The following is a 19,664-nucleotide window of genomic DNA, read 5'->3' on the forward strand; positions in this document are numbered from 1 at the left end:
ATCCACATGGTTTGACTGTTTTTTGCCCCGTGTTCTGTCCCTGCGCTGTGCCTTTTCTCTGACACTAGGGGGCAGCAATACATTTGCATTTGTTTTCTAAATTCTGGGAAGATGCATTACAAATAGAAGGCAATGACTTAGATTTGAAAAGTGGAATGGGGAGGATATTCTAGAATTTTTTATTTTAAAAGGTATCTGTGATACCTATAAACAGCTCATTTTCTTTTTTACATATACCTACCACACCCACATTGACTACAAATAGAAATGGTTGTTAAAAACAAGATGATAAATGTGGAGTGAATGAGCTGGAACTAGGGTATGAATTTGGTGTACAGGTTGAAGAGTCTGTGTATAAAATTGCCAAATCCATGCCCAGGAAATTGAGCCTTTCTGAAAGTTTGAAGAGGATTCAAGATACTGGTAATGTGTATTAATTTTAAACTTCAAGGCCCAGATTCAGATGTTTTGGATACTTATCCCATAATATGTCTACCCCTAGGATCCATGCGGCCATGGATTAAGTACCGCAGTATTTTAATGAGGCCCTGGCATTTCCAATAGTCAACCTCAGCCAAAGTTGCAGTAAGCCCTTCGTCCGCCAACTCTGCGCTATAAGACAGTGACTCTGTGTGGAAGTGAAAGTGGAGGTGGGGGTGTTTCAGGATCACCTGGGGAGCCTTTTCAAACCCCACATACATGTATACCATGCATGCATGCTGTAAACAGTTAAAACTATGTATACTAAACTCTAGCAAGGATTTCAGAAAAAATAAATGGTTGAAAAGCACTTTTCAGAAATATAAAACACCACAGCAAAGTAAAAGTAACAATTTTGAAACAGGTCCAAAAGCATTCTTTTTTTTTTTTTTTGAGATGGAGTCTCACTCTGTTGCCCAGGCTGGAGTCCAGTGGCATGATCTCAGCTCACTGCATCCTTCGCCTCTGGGGTTCAAGTGATTCTCCTGCCTCAGCCTCCCGAGTGGGGATTACAGGCATGCCCCAATCCCCACTAATTTTTGTATTTTTGTGCCTGGCTAATTTTTGTATTTTTAGTAGAGACGGGGTTTCACCATGTTGGCCAGGCTGGTCTTGAACTCCTGACCTCAGGTGATCTGCCCACCTCGGCCTCCCAAAGTGCTGGGATTACAGGCATGAGCCACCGCACCTACCCAAAAGCATTCTTAAACGATAACATTCTACGTTAAACATTTTCTTCTTGTGAAGAGGCCAGGACAAATGAGCAGGGGAGAGCGAATGTGTGTCCACTTACATGTCTGTGTTTGCATGTTCCTCCTCTTCAGTTCAGCCATTGGAATGGCCAGGTGTGCCTCAGACAAAGTTGATATGCTTTTTGAACTGTATTCACAATTCTTATTGCCTTGTTTCATTGATATATCCCCTTGTGTTTCCCAGAACATCTCGCTTTGCTTCATTCCCTGAATACTTGGTAGTGCAGATAAAGAAGTTCACTTTTGGTCTTGACTGGGTTCCCAAAAAATTTGGTAGGTATCTTTTGCATGCTTTTGCTTAAAACATCAAATGAGCCATTTAAACAACATGGCATGTGAAAGAGCCCATGTAGTTGGCTGCCACAAACAGTTCCATTTCATTCCATCATTCTCACCTTTCTGTTTTGAATCAGAGTATATGATAAGAACTGACAATAAAAATTGCCACCTGCTTACCCACCCCTCCAGTTATGGTTTCTGGAATGACCAAATTCTAAGAGTGTAAACAGAATCCTCACATTGTCAAATAAACAGTGCTTTCCAAACTTTAATGTGCATATGAATTATCTGGGATCTTGGTTAAAATGCAGATGCAGATTGGGCAGGTCTGGAGTGGGCCTGTGATTCTGTGTTTCTAACAAGCTCCCACGTGATGCTGATGCTGTTGGTGCTGCTGGCCCACAGGCCACACTTTGAGCGGCCAGTGGTTGAAGATGCAGTCTCCTCATAGGATCTCTCCTCTGCCTCTGAGCAGGCAGGTGTGGCTAATGACATTCACTTAATAAAGTAGAAAAAGCCAGTTGCATTAGACAGTAAAACAAAAGGATGTGATTTTGGCTTCATGAGGCTTTCTTCGTGCTAATTTTTAAAGTTCCTGACCATTGTTAGAGGTTAATTTTCCAGACAATACATAAAAGCCTTTCTCCAGCATTAAGATCTAATACAAAGGGTGTTACTAGGTTGTCCTCGGTGGTGTGGAAGAATGTACAGTTTCTCAAGCAAGAACCTTGGACTATTTGCCAGTCTTTTAAAGTTTTTATGTTTTTAAGTACTGAAGAAAAAACCCAACTCAATCTTACGCTGGTTAACTAAGCACTCGTCTGAAGGGGATAGGTAAAAAGGATGTAGAATCGGCTGGAGTGATTTCCTAGAGACCTCCAGCACTAACAGTTACACAGCACTTGTTTGACACGTGAAATTGTGCTGGGCTGTTACTGATCCTGCAGGAGATCCTCCCTTTTCCTGGCAGAATAGTTTTGTGAGCAGGGGAAGGCAGAGGGCAGGATGCTGACCACTCAGCTTTTCTTCCATGGACCTGAAAAGCACCCGAGAGAAAAAACTTTCTTGCTCTGAAGGCTTTGAATTGCCTTGGAAATAGTTTGCTTATTTTATTTGTCCTTGGAATTTCTGTAAAGGAATACAAAATTTGAATCATATTGCATTGACTTGCTGAATTTTAAGGAACCTCAAAATGTTCTTGAATGAACCTGAATTTTTCTCTTAAGGAGCAGTTGTATTGATTTTGATGGTGAGTTTTTATGTTTGGTTTTGCTGCCCCCTGAAATTTAAGTTTGCTTTTTTAAACTAAGCTTTGTTCTTTGGGTTGTTGTTTTAAAGTAGGATTTATGTACCTGGTATCATAACTGATTTTGGGGACAGTATTTTCAGGTTGTTTGCTAGCCCAGAAGATGTATCCTGTACCAATATTTGAACCCATTTTTCATTATTATCATCTGAATATGTGCAGCACTAAATCTTGACAGGGTATTAGTCTGACAAATTTTGTATTTGAATAAGTCAACACAATAACAGAGCCAAGAAGTTAAAAAAAGTACTGTAAAGATAATACATTTGAGATTCAATTAATTTCTTTAAAACTTCATTATTTATTCAATATCTTAGTTAGAATATCCACAGTACCCATCATGATCTGAGAACGGGTTGCATCATCAAATGGGGTTGCAAACTCAAATGCCTCACAAGGACAGGGTAATCATCTGAATGAAAGAACAGGGCTGAGTATAGGAGGCTTGTAGCTAGCTATCTTGGCCTTGCTTGGGTGTTCCCACTTTGAATAAAAAGATGAACTAGAAAAACTGCCATAAGACTCAGAGTAGCACAAATATGATGCTCAGGGAGCAACAAGGAGCAGTGGGGTCTGTGTCAGACTAACATTGCACCATTGTCTAGGGTAGAAACTGAAGATCAGCTCCCGATGGTTGTTACCATGTGAGAATGTGCTACAGCTTTATGCTTTTCAAAATAAGCTGGAAATCTGGATTTTACCTTAAATCTTCTGATTTAAACATTGGAATTTGTTGTCCACACTTTTAAAATATCAAATAGATTGTGTCTGGGCCACACATGGTCTATGGGCTGCCAATTTGTAACCTCAGGCTTAAATGATTTGCTCTTGTTTGGGGTGAAATCCTGCCACCCACTGTATTTTTCCCTGGGTTCTCCACTAATATCTGATTAGTCTTCATGAACCTGCTGGTCGAGCGACATATTCTAGGGAATTGAAAAACATCCCTTAGCTCTGTCTAGACACATGCATGTAGAGTTATAGTGCTGGTATTATAATAAGGTGATTATGGAGAGCCCAGTGGATATAATCTCTCTCATTTTGCAGATGTTTCTATTGATATGCCAGACCTACTTGATATCAACCATCTCCGAGCCAGGGGGTTACAGCCAGGAGAGGAAGAACTTCCAGACATCAGCCCCCCCATAGTCATTCCTGATGACTCAAAAGGTACCATCTCCTGCCAGGAGAATATGCGCTACCCTCCCACCCTGTTCTATAGGAACAGTCTCTTTCTTCCACCACTGTGTTGCTGCTACCACCACCACCCATTGGTGGTCTAGCTGCCTTGCTGTGATGTAACCCACCACCGACACAGAAGGGAGGCATGGCTGCAACGGTAAACATAAAATAGACCTTGTAAGAGGCACAGACCCATCATGTGTGGTTGAAATGGACAGTGTTTTTTTTGTAGGCTCTTAGTCTAGGGAAGCTGTATCATTCTTGGGAGTTCCTTTGGACAACCTAAAGGGGAAATTGAACAGCGTGAGTTGGTTTTAAAACTGTGATGGCATCTCACCTCCCCAGCTTTTTTACTGCTTCATAGAAAGGAAGAGATTTGAGTTTCTCTTTGACTCTGTGACCCCATCACTGGTCATTGTTCAGAATACATAACTTTTTTTTTTTTTTGAGGTGGAGCCTTGCTCTGTTGCCCAGGCTGGAGTGCAGTGGCATGATCTCGGCTCACTGCAACCTCCACCTCCTGGGTTCAAGCAATTCTCCTGCCTCAACCTTACGAGTAGCTGGGACTACAGGCGCGTGCCACCATGCCCGCTTAATTTTTTTTTTTTGTATTATTAGTAGAGATGGGGTTTCACCTTGTGAGCGAGGATGGTCTTGATCTCCTGACCTCGTGATCTGCCCACCTCAGCCTCCCAAAGTGTTGGGATTACAGGCGTGAGCCACTGTGCCCGGCCTCATAACTTTTTAATGGAAAAGGATATGCCAAAAATAGTTGTCTCACCTTTGTGAGTTCAAAAACAGTGTCAGAAAAATCTTGGTTTAATTATTAGCTCAGTTATCCTGATGAAATCAGTTTCATTCTGGCTTTGTTTGCTCACCTGTTTACTGTTTATCTTCCTAATGAGTAGATTAACTCATAACGACAGAGCACTCTGGGACCCTCTGCTAAAGGTTTTCCATCAGTTAAACAGTGAAGGTGACCATGGTCAGGTATAAGGGAAGGGTAAGATGAGTCTAGAAGGAGCAAGATAGGATTCAGATAGGCGTCTGTATTATGTTGTTCTCTAATGCTGGGTCAAATGCTAAATTATAGAGAAAGAGCAGAGAAGGGACATTCTAGGTCACGTAGTACAGGTGGTTCATTAAAGGGGTTAAAGAAGGATCAGCATGGGCATCAGATAAATACAAGATGGTTTATTAGTACTGCTCCAGCTCTCTCTGATGTTCATAATAGAATCTTTGGTTTGTAGTTATACAGAGATCTTAGAAATACAGAGAGGGCCAGGCGCGGTGGCTCACATCTATAATCCCAGCATTTGGGGAGGCCAAGGCGGGCAGATCACGAAGTCAGGAGATTGAGACCATCCTGGCCAACATGGTGAAACCTCACCTCTACTAAAAATACAAAAGTTAACTGGGCATGGCCGCACGTGCCTGTAATCCCAGCTACTCAGGAGGCTGAGGCAGGAGAATCGCTTGAACCAGGGAGTCGAGCCGAGATTGCGCCACTGCATTCCAGCCTGGCGGCAGAGCGAGACCCTGTCTCAAACAAACAAACAAACAAACAAACAAACAAACAATACAGAGAGAGGCTGGGCGCAGTGGTGCATGCCTGTAATCCCAGCCCTTTGGGAGGCTGAGGTGGGAGGATCACTTGAGCCCAGGAATTTGAAACCAACCTGGTCAGCATAGTGAGACACTGTCTCTACAAAAAATAAAAAATTTAAAAGTTTGCCAGGCGTGGTGACTGGTGACATGTGCCTGTAGTTCCAGCTACTCAGTAGGCTAAGCCAGGAGGATCACCTGAGCCCAGGAGGTCGAGGCTACAGTGAGCCATGATTGCTGTACCACCCTCTGGGTCTGGGCAACAGAGTCAGACACTGTCTCCAAAAAAAAGTTTTTTTTAAAGAAGAAATAATAGAGAGATAATAGGGAAATAGTAGTTTGTTAGGATAATAATCAAAGCATCATGTTTTAACTAACCTAAACGCCTGAAAGCTATTACTTTCTCTTATTACTGAGGCTGGGGTGGGCTGTGTGTGGTTGAGGGATTGACAACAGTGTGTGGTCCCCAGGAGTGGGGAGGGCATTGGAAATGCCCTGGATCAATGGGTTTTCTTTTTCTAAAACTCCTCAACATGGTTTGGTCTCATTTTCTGTCCTCTCCCTTAATTTCCAGATCGCCTGATGAACCAACTGATAGACCGTATGTATCTTTAAAAATGTTTCTCAATGTCCTACTATTGTTATTAATCTGATGAATTTGTCTGTGAAAGTTCAGTAAAGAGGCATTGTTCTGTACGTGTGTGTGTGTGCAGCTTTTCCCAGGTGGGAACGACTCTGTGTCTGCTAGTCAGTGACACGCTGATCAGGTGGCCCGTGGGGCTCAGGAGAGTGACCATTAGCATGAAGCTAACTAGCCCTGGGTCAGAATCTTGGCCTGCGGTTTATGACTGTGTGACCTGGAGTAATTTACTTACCTTCTCTGAGCCCCAGTTTCCTCATGTGTGAATGGGGCTAGCCATGCCCTTTCTTCCCTCTCTGGCTACTGAGTAGACCTCTTTGTGCAATGGTGGCACAGTGGTCAGTCACTTTTTCCTATCCTGCTGTCAGACACATAATGAAGACACACAGCTGACAGGACACGATAGTGTTAATTAATGCTCTCAAGGATATTAGCTTGATTGGATTGTTTGTTAATTTTATAGCCTTTTAGTTCCTAATCCTGTGGGAGTTGATACTGTTGGTTTTCTAGAAAGAACATAAAAAATAAACGATACACAATATTTAGATATTAACTAGGAGAAAGAGAAAGCATTTAACACTAGATACTCTAAATCTTTTGGTCTGTAAAGTCTTTCAAGACAGTAACAAATATTAATTTAGGAATCTGAATCTTACACATTGCGAATGATTGATCATGTAGCTTAGACCTCTATGTCTCCTTTCTTGAGACAATTATGTTTTGCCGATTGTTAGAGGAGTAATTAGAGTCAGCAAGGGTCAGCCTGCCATGATCTTCACATGCAACCTGGTAGGACAATGGGTAGCCTGGGACTTACTGTTCTCACTGCGAATACTCTAATTGTAATAGCCACTGCTAAAGGTTTTGAATGCTTACCATGGATCATTTAGCATTTATTGTTCCATAAATTCTTTCAACGGTCTACAACTCTACTTTTTATAAAACAAGGTCCCAGATCTCACTGGGACAGGTCTACAACTCTACTTTTTATAAAAAAGGCCCCATATCATGGTAGGAAGGGCAAAGCAGGTGACATTTTATAGAGGATCAAACTTCCTAGATCTAGGAAGTTTTGGAGACCGAAGGCCTGGGACCAGAACTAGGGCTAGGAGTTACCTTGCTTCTCGTGCCACTCGACTATCCTGGCATGTGAGAGGTTTGCTGGTTGCGCCTGATGCTGTGGAGAGCTGGCCTGCAGGATCTCACTCCATGGGAAGTGATGGGCATTGGGAATTCACTGTGCCAGAGGAGCCTGCCCCTGACGGTGAGAGCATGCAGCCATTTTTTAGTGTTGCTGATTTGGCCATTTATTTCCTCCTGGATCTAAGCATGCTGTCTTACCAACAATCAGGAGAAAATAATACTATCTGTCATGAACTGACATTTGCATCCTACCTTTCTTAAATTTTTTTTTTTTTTTGAGACGGAGTCTTGCTCTATCACCCAGGCTGGAGTGCAGTGGCGCGATCTTGGCTCACTGCAAGCTCCGCCTCCCGGGTTCACGCCATTCTCCTGCCTCAGCCTCCCGAGTAGCTGGGACTACAGGCGCCTGCCGCCAAAACCGGCTCATTTTTTGTATTTTTAGTAGAGACGGGGTTTTACCGTGTTAGCCAGGATGGTCTTGATCTCCTGACCTCGTGATCCACCCGCCTCGGCCTCCCAATGTGCTGGGATTACACACGTGAGCCACCGCGCCCGGCCCTTAAAATTTTTAAAAGAATAACTTTATTTTCTCATTACAAAAGTAAAAAGTCATTTAGAGATTATGGAGTAGTCAGAAGAATCATCCATGGTTCCATCACCCATCTATAACCACTGTTGACATTTGGAGTATATCCTTCTATTCTTTATTGTGCCTGGCTCACTTTATTTTTCACAAAAATGGAATTATGCATTTCTTTTTTTTTGAGACGGAGTCTCACTCTGTCACCCAGGCTGGAGTACAGTGGCACAATCTCGGCCCACTGCAACCTCTGCCTCCCGGGTTCAAGCAATTCTTCTGCCTCAGCCTCCCGAGTAGCTGGGACTACAGGTGTGCACCACCACGCCCGGCTAATTTTTTGTAATTTTAGTAGAGATGGGGTTTCACCATGTTGGCTAGGCTGGTCTCGAACTCCTGACCTCGTCATCTGCCCGCCTTGGCCTCCCAAAGTGCTGGGATTACAGGCGTGAGCCACCACGCCCAGCCGGAATTACGTATTTCTGGTCTAATATTATAAACATGTATGTTTGAGATTATATCTCTATCTATATATCTTTTAAGACTAAAGTCTTAAAAGATGTTGAAAGGTGCCCTGCAGAGTTTCATAGTTTCTTTACTGTAGGATTCTTTATTACAGAACTTTTGAGTCTTCACTGTGCTAACGCACATCATGAATTTCTAAGGAGAGGATAGACTATGTAGGTTTAAAAACTTATTTGATCACAGAAACTCCGTTTTTGATTCAATGGTTACATCTCTTAGAATACTAGGATCCTGTAGAACACAATTTGGGAATCGCTGTTGTCCAACATTATTGTTTTCTGAACATTTGACCTGGATAGGATGTTCTATGTATCTTCCTTGTAAGAGAGCACTTTGGTAAATGCATTTTTTTTTTTGAGACGGAGTCTCACTCTGTCACCAGGTTGGAGTGCCGTGGCGCAATCTCAGCCCACTGCAACCTCTGCCTCCCGGGTTCAAGTGATTCTTCTGCCTCAGCCTCCCAGGTAGCTGGGACTACAGGTGCACGCCACCACTCCCAGCTAATTTTTGTATTTTTAGTAGAGATGGGGTTTCACCATGTTGGCCAGGATGGTCTCCATCTCTTGACCTTGTGATCCACCTGCCTCGGCCTCCCAAAGAGCTGGGATTACAGGCGTGAGCCACTGCACCCGCCTGGTAAATGCATTTTCAATACAAAATTTTTGTAGAACAGCTATTTCTCTTCTCGGTTCTTTTCCTGATTGACAGAAAATTGACAGAAGTTTTAGTAGAGTCCTCAGGACATGGAAAACCCAAGGGATATATTTTATATTCCTGTTTTTTCTCCTCTTTTGGTGTAATTTGAGAACAGTGCGTATGTGTATGTATCCGTACATACACACAGATTTACACATACATCTCTATCAGTATCTATATGATATTAACACAAGAAAACAAAAGCCTCTGTATCTGAGCCCAAGTTACTTTGTAAAGCCGTCTCTTAATTTTTTTTTTTTTTTTTTTGAGACGAAGTCTCACTCTTTCACCCAGGCTGCACTGCAGTGGCGCTATCCCTGCTCACTGCAAGCTCCGCCTCCTGGGTTCATGCCATTCTCCTGCCTCAGCCTCCCGAGTAGCTGGGATTACAGGCGCCCACCACCACGCCCGGCTAATTTTTTGTATTTTTAGTAGAGACGGGGTTTCACCGTGTTAGCCAGGATGGTCTCGATCTCCTGACCTCGTGATCCGCCCGCCTCGGCCTCCCAAAGTGCTGGGATTACAGGCGTGAGCCACCGCGCCCGGCCTCTTAATGTTTTAAGCTTGTATAATTAAAAAACGAACTTTTTCCTTCTATACTTAACATTTGCACTCTCCATTTTCCAGAGCTGCTTGCTTCCTATGATTGCCAGATGTATCTATAGGCCTGCAGTAACTTTCTGTGAGGTTTAAGGAACAGGCTTTTAGGGCTGTAGATAGAGCTTTCTGTTCAAGTTTCAGTCATAGGAGAGGCTGTCATAGAGGTCTTGAGAATGCTCTGAAATCGTTCTGGGAATACACTAAATCTCCCCATATGAAATTAGAGAATCGTTTTTCATTGCTTGGATTGTCCAGGTAATTAACCTGGTTCCTATGTGGGTCAAAGATATAAACTTAGCCCAAATAGCTTTAATATTTGTGTGGCTTAAAACAAAACTAAACAAAGTAAAACCATTATCTACACCCAACAAAATAGCACTTTCTTTGGGTAGCATGTGGATAGGAGAGTGGAGAGTAGCTAAGACAAGAAGCGACAGTTTCCTCTTTCACGCTAGAATATCCTGTTGTGCTCTGTAGCATCAGACATCGATGAGTCATCAGTGATGCAGCTGGCCGAGATGGGTTTCCCGCTGGAAGCATGTCGCAAGGCTGTGTACTTCACTGGAAATATGGGCGCCGAGGTGGCCTTCAACTGGATCATTGTTCACATGGAAGAGCCAGGTAGGTGGCGAGAAAATGGAATGGCTTTGGAGTCTGATGTGACCCTCAGTGATGCTGAGTCCTGGTCCTTCCAAGGTCCCTGTGGATGTATCCCTAGAAAATGACTTTATGGTTCCTAATCTGCTGCAGCGGAGGAGAAAGCCAGTTTTTGTCTTTCTTCTTCTTTTTTTTTTTTAAAAACAGCAGCTTTAGGCCAGGCGTGGGGGCTCATGCCTGTAATCCCAGCACTTTGGGAGGCCAAGGCAGGCGGATCACGAGGTCAAGAGATGAAGACCATCCTGGCCAACATAGTGAAACCCCGTCTCTACTAAAGATACAAAAATTAGCTGGGCATGGTGGTGCGTACCTGTAGTCCCAGCTACTCAGGAGGCTGAGGCAGGAGAATCGCTTGAACGCAGGAGGCGGAGGCTGCAGTGAGCCAAGATTGCACCACTGCACTCTGGCCTGAGTGACAGAGCGAGACTCTGTCTCAAAGAAACAAACAAACAAACAAAAAACAAAAAAACCCCAAACAGCTTTATTGAGATATAATTCATCCCTTTAAAGTGTATAAGTCAGTGGCAAAAAGATCAATAGAAAGATATGGGATATACTTCTAACTAAGCGATGATGAAAATTTGAAATGGAAACATGGGCATGAAGAAATGGAGGATGTTTAGTTAGCTTTTTCTTTTATCTACTTTATCAAGCTATAATGCATATATTCATCTGTTTAAAGTGTACATTTCAATGGTTTTTCACAAATTCAGAGTTGTGTAACCATTACCACTATCAAATTTTAGAACATTTTGTACCCTCCAAAAGAAATCTCATACATATTAGCAGTCACTCCCCATTTTCCCGCTCACCCCAGCCCCTGGCAACCACGAATCTGTTTTCTGGATCAAGGGATTTGCCTGTTTTGGACATTTCATATAAATGGAGTCATATAATAAAAGGTCGTTTGTGTTTGGTTTCTATCACTTAGCATAGTGCTTTCAAGATTCATCTATGTTGTAGCATGTGTCAGTACTTCATTCCTTTTTACGGTAAAATAATAGTCTATTGGGTCTGGTTTGGTGGCTTACGCCTGTAATCCCAGCACTTTGGAAGGCCAAGGCAGGAGGATCATTTGAGGTCAAGAGTTCGAGACCAGCCTGGCCAACATGGTGAAACCCCATCTCTACTAAAAATGCAAAAATTGTCTGGGCATGGTGGCGGGCACCTGGAGTCTCAGCTACTTGGGAGACTGAGGCAGGAGAATTGTTTGAGCCCAGGAGACGGAGGTTGCAGTGAGCTGAGATCACGCCACTGCCCTCCAGCCTGGGCAACAGAGTGAGACTCCATCTAAAATAATAATAATAATAACAATAATAATAGTCTATTTTATGGATATACTATATTTTATTAATCTTTATCAGTTCATGGACATTTGGGTTATTTACATTTTTTGGCTTTTATGAACAATGCTGCTATAAACATTTTTTACAAGTTTTTGTGTGGATGGACATTTATTTTTACTTCTCTTGAGTGGAATTGCCATGTCATATGGTAACTCTATATTTAATTTTGAGGAACTACCAAACTGTTTTACACAGTGGCTGAACCATTTTACATTTCCACCAGTAATGAATGTGAGTTCCAATTTCTCCATATCATCACTAACCCTTATTATTATCTTTTTTATCATACCCATCCCAGTGGGTATGAAGTGGTATCTTGTGGTTTTGGTTTGCATTTTCCTAATGACTAATGATGTTGAACAACTTTTCGTATGTTTATTGACTGTATATCTTATTTGGAGATATGTCTATTCAAATTCTTTGCCCATTTCTAATGAAGTTATCCTTTTATTATTGAGTTCTAAGAGTTCTTTTCAAATTCCAGATACGAGTTTCTATGAGATGTATGATTTGTGTTTTTCCCCCCATTCTGGTGTTTTTTCACTTTCTTGATGGTATCCTTTGAAGCACAAACATTTTTAATTTTGATGATGTCCAATTTATCTTTTTTTCTTTTATCACTTGTGCTTTTTGTGTTGTAAATAAGAAACCATTGCCTAATCCAATGGCAAAGACTTACTCCTGTGTTTTCTTCTAAGATTATTATAGTTTTAGCTCCTATATTTAGGTCAATGAGCCATTTTGAGTTAATTTTGTGTATGATGTGAGGTGAGGGTCTGACTTTATTCTTTTGTATGTGGATATCCAGTTGTCCCAGCATCATTTGTTGAAAATAATGTCCTTTCCCCACTGAATGGTCTTGTTGAAAATCAGTTAACCACAGGTATATGGTTTTATTTCTGGAATCTCAATTCTATTTAATCGATCCATATGTCTGCCTGTATACCAGTACCAGACTGTCTTTTTTTTTGAGACAGAGCCTTGCTCTGTTGCCCAGGCTGGAGTGCAGTGGCGCAATCTCAGCTCACTGCAACCTCCGCCTCTTGGGTTCAAGCGATTCTTGTGCCTCAGCCTCCCAAGTAGCTGGATTACAGGTGTGCACCACCACGCCCTGCTAATTTTTGTATTTTTAGTAGAGACAGGATTTTGCCATGTTGGCCAGGCTGGCCATGAACTCCTGACCTCAGGCGATCCACTCGCCTTGGCCTCCCAAAGTGCTGGGATTACAGGCATGAGCCACTGCACCTGGCCCAGACTGTCTTGATTATTATAACTTTGTAGAATCATGTTTTTCCTTGTTAGTGTTGTTTCAGGACAAAAAAAAAAAAAAAAAAAAAAAAGGAAAAGACTTGGGTGTGGTTATTTTTCTCAGATTTTGCTGAGCCGCTGACCATGCCTGGTTATGGAGGGGCAGCTTCTGCTGGAGCCTCTGTTTTTGGTGCTTCTGGATTGGATAACCAACCTCCAGAGGAAGTCGTAGCTATCATCACCTCCATGGGATTTCAGCGAAATCAGGCTATTCAGGCACTACGAGCAACGGTGAGCATGAGAGACTGTGTGTGTGTGTGTGTGTGTGTGTGTGTGTGTGTGTGTGTGTGTGTGAATTTATTTCTGTAGCAGTTGAGACTTTCCAATGTACTTTGATCATTTTGATTCATGTTTGATTCATCTAACTGTGAATCTCATCATAGCCCATAAAGATTTATTTGCATATTATAAATATAAAGCTAAAATGAATGATTTTCACACAGCGAATGAGATAAATAAATCTGGGGTAATATGAGCAAACTGAAAGAAACTTGATATCATCTTGAATGTTTGTTAACGGGGGGTCAGAAATTTGACTTGGAGGCTGCTTGTGGCCCTAGAGGAAAGAGGGATGCATGAAATTCCATGTTCAGTAAGAAGTCCTTTAGGAGATAGAATGCTTTTCTGATACCAAGACCTTGGGTAAATGTCTCTTAAAAGTCCTCATAGAAAACTGAATGGCTCCTTGGAATTCTCTGCTGCTGTTTCTCTCTGCAGAAAGAGAAGGTTCTTCTGGTAGCCATGAACTTCTTGATACCAAGAAACAAGGGACCCTGAAACTACAGGGTAGACAATTCCCTTCTGCAGTGCTGATATCTGTTTAATCTTGAGGGAAGGTACTTAAAAAACAAAACAAAACCTATCCTTCCTGGTCACACCATAATCCATTTTTGAGTAGATATCTGCTCTCAATTACTTCTTGCCTATCCTGATGGGGTGCCTGCTAGGATCCGTTGCTGAGGTCACAGTGGCTCTTGATTGTCTCATGAGGATGTGGCTAGGACAACCTGTCTCCCTTTAAGATGATTAAAATATCTCAACCAGAGTTTGTTTTACTTGGGGTACTTTCTTGTGCTCCACTCATTTTATTTGCCTGACTGTTTCATTAGAGGTTCTATATCTATACAAATTCTTTAACCTGCCAGTAATATCACAAGCTGAGAAAGATGGAAATATTTTTATGGTCAATTAGTTTGAAGTACATGGAGTTCAGTTTAAACAATTATACTTAACTAATCAGTGTTGTTGTCATTAATCAAGATATTAATCTTGTCTTTACTGGAATTCAAACATTTTACCAACATTCCAGGAGAGAAGGCTCTAACATAATACCACACTGGCATCCCTCTATTGTTCAGTTATCTGCAGAAAATACAGTTGGTAGAGAAGGTAGTGTGTGCAATTAAAGTGGCTTTAGAAAGAGCTGCACTTAAACAAATGCTATACCCTTGGTTATTCCACACCTATTATTATCAGCATCTTCCTGCAGAAAAGCTGAGCTAACATTGATATAAACTTTGGAATGCTGATCTGCTGCTTAGAACAGTTTTCCAGTGAATCCAATTACAGATGTCAGCCGGGAGACTTGCAGAACGCCATGCCAACTGAACGTGCCTGTCATGTGGAGTCAGAGCTTCTTACTCAGTGGCACTTAGGACTAATTAATTCAGACCTCCTTCCCTATCTGCTTGACATCTAGTTGAAATGGTCAGGACATAGTGAGGCCTGAGGCTGCATGCATTGTAAAAACGTCTGTTTCTTTTTTGTTGTTAGAATAATAACCTGGAAAGAGCACTGGATTGGATCTTTAGCCACCCTGAGTTTGAAGAAGACAGTGATTTTGTGATTGAGATGGAGAATAATGCCAATGCAAACATTATTTCTGAGGCCAAGCCCGAAGGACCTAGAGTCAAGGATGGATCTGGAAGTAAGTTCTTGCCTTAGAGGCTGTCTGAGCAGTCAGAACTATACGTTCAGCTCATGCCCTTCCCTCCCACCACGACATAGTCAAGCCTTTGCCATCATTCAAAAGTTAGCACAGATCCCATCTTCTTCGTTTTTTTTTTTTTTCTTTTTTGAGACAGAGTCTCACACTGTTGCCAGGCTGGTGTGCTGTGGCGCGATCTCGGCTCACTGCAACCTCCGCCTCCCGGGTTCAAGCCATTCTCCTGCTTCAGCCTCCCGAGTAGCTGGGATTACAGGCATGCGCCACCACACCCAGCTAATTTTTGTATTTTTAGTAGAGACGGGGATTCACCATGTTGGCCCGGCTGGTCTCGATCTCCTGACCTCGTGATATGCCTGTCTCGGCCTCCCAAAGTGCTGGGATTACAGGCATGAGCCACCACGCCTGGCCAGATCCCATCTTCTTAGAAATGGTGCAGTTTGCCACTTTGCATAGGCCCCGGTGATCTGATAAAGTCATGTCAGAATCATGTTGCTTGGTCATGTTTGTGCCCAAGTTTAGGGCCAACTTTGATTTTGTCTGTTCCTTTGAGGTAAAATTTCTTCATGGACCATGGGAGCTTTTGTCAAAAAGAGAACATTTGTTTTCATGGTAGTGTTTTTTGAGTAGTAGCAAAGTGGTCTCATCCTTGATCATATCGTTACCCGTACCAACTACTGATAATATCCTGAAGGGTTGTCTCAGGATGACAGGAAGAGGTGCCATAGGCCGTTGTTCTGCCTTTTAATAGCAAACACTTATGTATGTCACTATGTGCCAGGCACTGTTCTAAGCACTTTGCATATCAACACTCATGTAATTCTCACTACAACTGATTTTACAGGTGAGAAAATAGAAGCACAGAGAGGTTGGGTACCTTGCCAAAGGCCACACAGCTCTTAAGAGATGGAGCCAAGATTCAAACCCAGAATCCTTGTTCTTAACCTTTGTGATATCCTGTTTCTTGGGCCGTCATTGCCTGTAGAATAACATTCAGGCTCTTTAGCTTGGCATTCAGCACCTCCTCCAGTCAGATCCAGGCCACCTGGTCTCCCAGTGTCACTTCTATACTCCCTATACCTGCAGCTGGGATGCCTGGGACTGTAGCCACACTCTTAGCCTACTCAGCTGTCAACAACTCTCTTCTCACTTAACCTGCAGACTCAGGTTAACCCCTATTTGTGAAATGAGCCTTCTCTCCCATCACTGCACACTAAAATTCTCATCATTATTTAGAACTTGGCCACAGATTCCATTTCTCTGGACTGCCATCCTAGATCCTTGTCATAATCAGCTCATGCTTACCTCATATGCTAGTAATAATTATACCAGTATGAAAAATACTCCCATTTGTGCCATCTTTAATCCTCACAGTAACCTTATGAGGTACATACCATTATTATCTCCATTTTACAGGCGAAGAACCTGAGATAGAGAAGGCTAAGTAGTAGCTTGTCAAGGTCTCATAGCTAGTGATGGATAGAACCACAATTCCAGTGCAGGCAGTCTGCCTCCAGAGCCTGTGCCTGTAGCCACTGTAATGCATTGTTAGTTTTTTTTTGTTTGTTTTTTGTTTTGAGACAGAGTCTCACTCCATCACCCAGGCTGGAGTGCAGTGGCGCGATCTTGGCTCACTGCAACCTCCACCTCCCAGGTTCAAGCGATTCTCCTGCTTCAGCCTCCCGAGTAGCTGGAATTACAGGCTTGGGCCACCATGCTCCCTTGTTAGTTCTTCTGTTGTTGGAGGTATCAAGTTGATCTTGCAATATAATTACTTCTGTAGGTATTTGTGTCTCCCATTTGACTAGGAGCTTGCCCAGGGCAGAGGCCATTTGGCTTTTATAAAACTCATGGTGTCTAGCATGGTGCTAGACACATAGAAAGTACTGAGTAAATAACAGTTGTATTTAACTAAATCTACACTAGCAGCATTTGTTCCTATAATCATATAGTGGCAGATTTACTCATTAATGTTCTTTCCAGACCTAACATGTACGTATTGATATAGAGCTAGAAAGAGACGGTGGGAGGGAACTGTCTTCTTCTTTTTTTTAATATAAAATAGGAATTTCATCACTGAAACTGTTTCAATGCCAACTGGATAAGAAAGGATGAGATGTCGTTCTCCCAATTTCCGTATTCATTTAAAGTATCTGGTATTACTTTTCAGAAATTACTAGCTTGCCTAAAATATTTAAAGCTGTAACAGACAGGTTACTCAATAATGCATGAGCAGGATTTATCACTTATTACACGTCCATCAGTCCACTGCTTCATTGATTTTCCATAATGGACATTTCCTTGGAGAGGATGAGTCCTTGCGGAAGGAATTAACCACAAGATGGGGCTGTTGTAAAGCTGCCAAGGTTTGGCTGCAGAGGGAAGGCAGGTCTGATCTTTAGGGTTTCCTTTCTTCTGATGGAGCTTGGAGGCAGCAGCCACTCTCTCACAGATGGTCAGTAATGATAAAGAACAGCCACATCATCTCCTCAGGGCTTACTCTACCTCAGAGTGATCTGTAGATATTCCTGCCACTGCTGGATTTTGAGGTGCATCCTTGAATAGGATGCTGCCAGGCACTCTTTAAGGCACTATGGGTCAAACCCAAGGGATTGAGGGTGAGGGTAGCGAAGGAGCACTATGAGATGCACTTAGAAATCACATGCAAGATATGCAGGATATAAAGGCAGTAGTAGATGAAACATTTAATTATGAAGACAGAAAAGCAGAAACCTAATTTGCCAAATGCATTTTGAGTTTGATTTTACAGAACCACAAATGTTTTCAAAGTAACTTCCCCAGCACTGTGCCTGGCCCATGGTGAGTGATCAGCAAATAACTGATTGAATGAAGAATTAAGTGAATGCCAGGAGGTAATAGACTTTGATAGCATTTTTGCTGCTTCCACAAAGTTCTATATAGAGGGGTTGGCAGTATACTACTATGTTACATTGCATGAATCAAAGGGAGGGGAAAACATGACTTCCTGTACTTTACTATATTAGCACACAAACTCATATTGTGAGTTGTTGCTTTCTTTTTCCTTTGTAAAAAAATTAACATTTATATTGAAGGATATACATTAATTTTAGCAACTTAAGAAAATATAGATATATGAAAAGACAAAATTAAAAATTACAATCTTACTCCCCGGCAATAATGACAAAATAATGTTTTGTTTATATTCTCTAGACCTTTGTAGACAAATGTATAAAAATGAATATAAATCTAAGGTTGTTTAAATATAACATTCTATTCTATACATTGCTATTTTGTGACTTGCTTTTCCTTTAATGTAATTAACATGTGATTAACATGTGATGAGGCTATGATTAGCCTGTGAGTTATGTAGGTGTACATGTATATAAATCTATATTGTTGAACATATATTAACAATATTCTATTATAAACATGTACCATAGTTTATATACCTAATTCTAGGTTAATTAGGTATCATTTAAATAAAAGACCACATTATTACAGAAAGAGTTTCAAATAATGAAGATATTTCCACATTCAGAAGATGACCACTATGATTTTTAAATAATGAGATTTTTTTGAGACAGAGTTTTGCTCTGTTCCCCAGGCTGGAGTGCAGTGGCATGATCTTGGCTCACTGCAGCCTTTGCCTCCCGGGTTCAGGTGATTCTCATGCCTCAGCCTCTCGAGTAACTGGCATTACAGGAGTGCACCATCATACCTGGCTAATTTTTTGTATTTTTAGTAGAGACGGAATTTCGCCATGTTGCCCAGGCTGGTCTCCAACTCCTGAGCTCAGGCAGTCTGCCCACCTCTGCCTCTCGAAGTGTTAGGATTACAGGTGTGAGCCACTGCACCTGGCCAAATAATGAGTTTCTTAAAGGATGAATTCAATTCACAGAAGTGCAGCATATGCCTAATGTAATCCCTATCCAGGGAGTAAAAGCTTGTTCAGCATTTTCCTCCTTCCATCCCTTCCTTCTTTCCTTCTTCTACTAAAAATAATATTGTGATAAACAGCCTTGGGCCTTCATTTGATTATTTGTTAAGGGAAGTTTCTGGAAGGGAAGTTTGTGAGTGAAAAATACATATTTTTAAAGTTTTAATGCAGATTACCATCACGTGACTCTCCACAAACACAGCAGGGGGCCACATCCTGGTCACACTGGTGACTTTCCGGTTTCCCCAGCCTTCCCCAGCAGTGCTTTTGGTTGAGTGCTTTTTATATTTTTTGTATCTTTATTGCCTAGTTATTTTTCTTCTCGTGTTAACAGCTTATTTCCTTTGGCCAGTTTCCCACTTTTATTGAGGTTGTCAGCTTTCTTTTATTGATTTTTATGAGAGTTTCATGTACTGTAGATTAGTTTGGGAATACCTGATCACTTTACAATATTGAGTTTTTCTAGCCAGAAACATATGCTTCTCCTTTGATTTATTCGCCCCTTTTCTAACTCTTGCAAAGCTGTATGGTTTTCTTCATAAATATGCTGGGCATTTCTAGTTTAGTTATATCTCAAAATTACATTTTCACTGTTACTTATGAATACAAATTTTCCCCATTGTATATTAAACATTGCTGCTAAATTATATAAAGGTACCGATTTTGTAATTGGCCATTCTCTAGGGGTTTGACTGGCATTACAT

General features: G+C 41.8%; 1 protein-coding gene across 3 annotated transcripts in view; it reads left to right on the forward strand.

The window, feature by feature from the left end:
* USP13 (ubiquitin specific peptidase 13) overlaps positions 1 to 19,664 on the forward strand; it is a 133,019-nt gene that overhangs the window by 94,396 nt on the left and 18,959 nt on the right. For all 3 annotated transcript variants that reach the window (XM_008957343.4, XM_014344459.4, XM_014344460.4), the window contains 6 exons: positions 1,417 to 1,505; positions 3,865 to 3,987; positions 6,179 to 6,205; positions 10,263 to 10,406; positions 13,161 to 13,327; positions 14,870 to 15,023. In XM_008957343.4, coding sequence (XP_008955591.3) covers positions 1,417 to 1,505; positions 3,865 to 3,987; positions 6,179 to 6,205; positions 10,263 to 10,406; positions 13,161 to 13,327; positions 14,870 to 15,023 — 704 coding nt within the window. The remainder of the gene's footprint in view (positions 1 to 1,416; positions 1,506 to 3,864; positions 3,988 to 6,178; positions 6,206 to 10,262; positions 10,407 to 13,160; positions 13,328 to 14,869; positions 15,024 to 19,664) is intronic.

Source organism: Pan paniscus, chromosome 2 (genome assembly GCF_029289425.2).
Source record: "Pan paniscus chromosome 2, NHGRI_mPanPan1-v2.0_pri, whole genome shotgun sequence".
Taxonomy (NCBI): domain Eukaryota; kingdom Metazoa; phylum Chordata; class Mammalia; order Primates; family Hominidae; genus Pan; species Pan paniscus.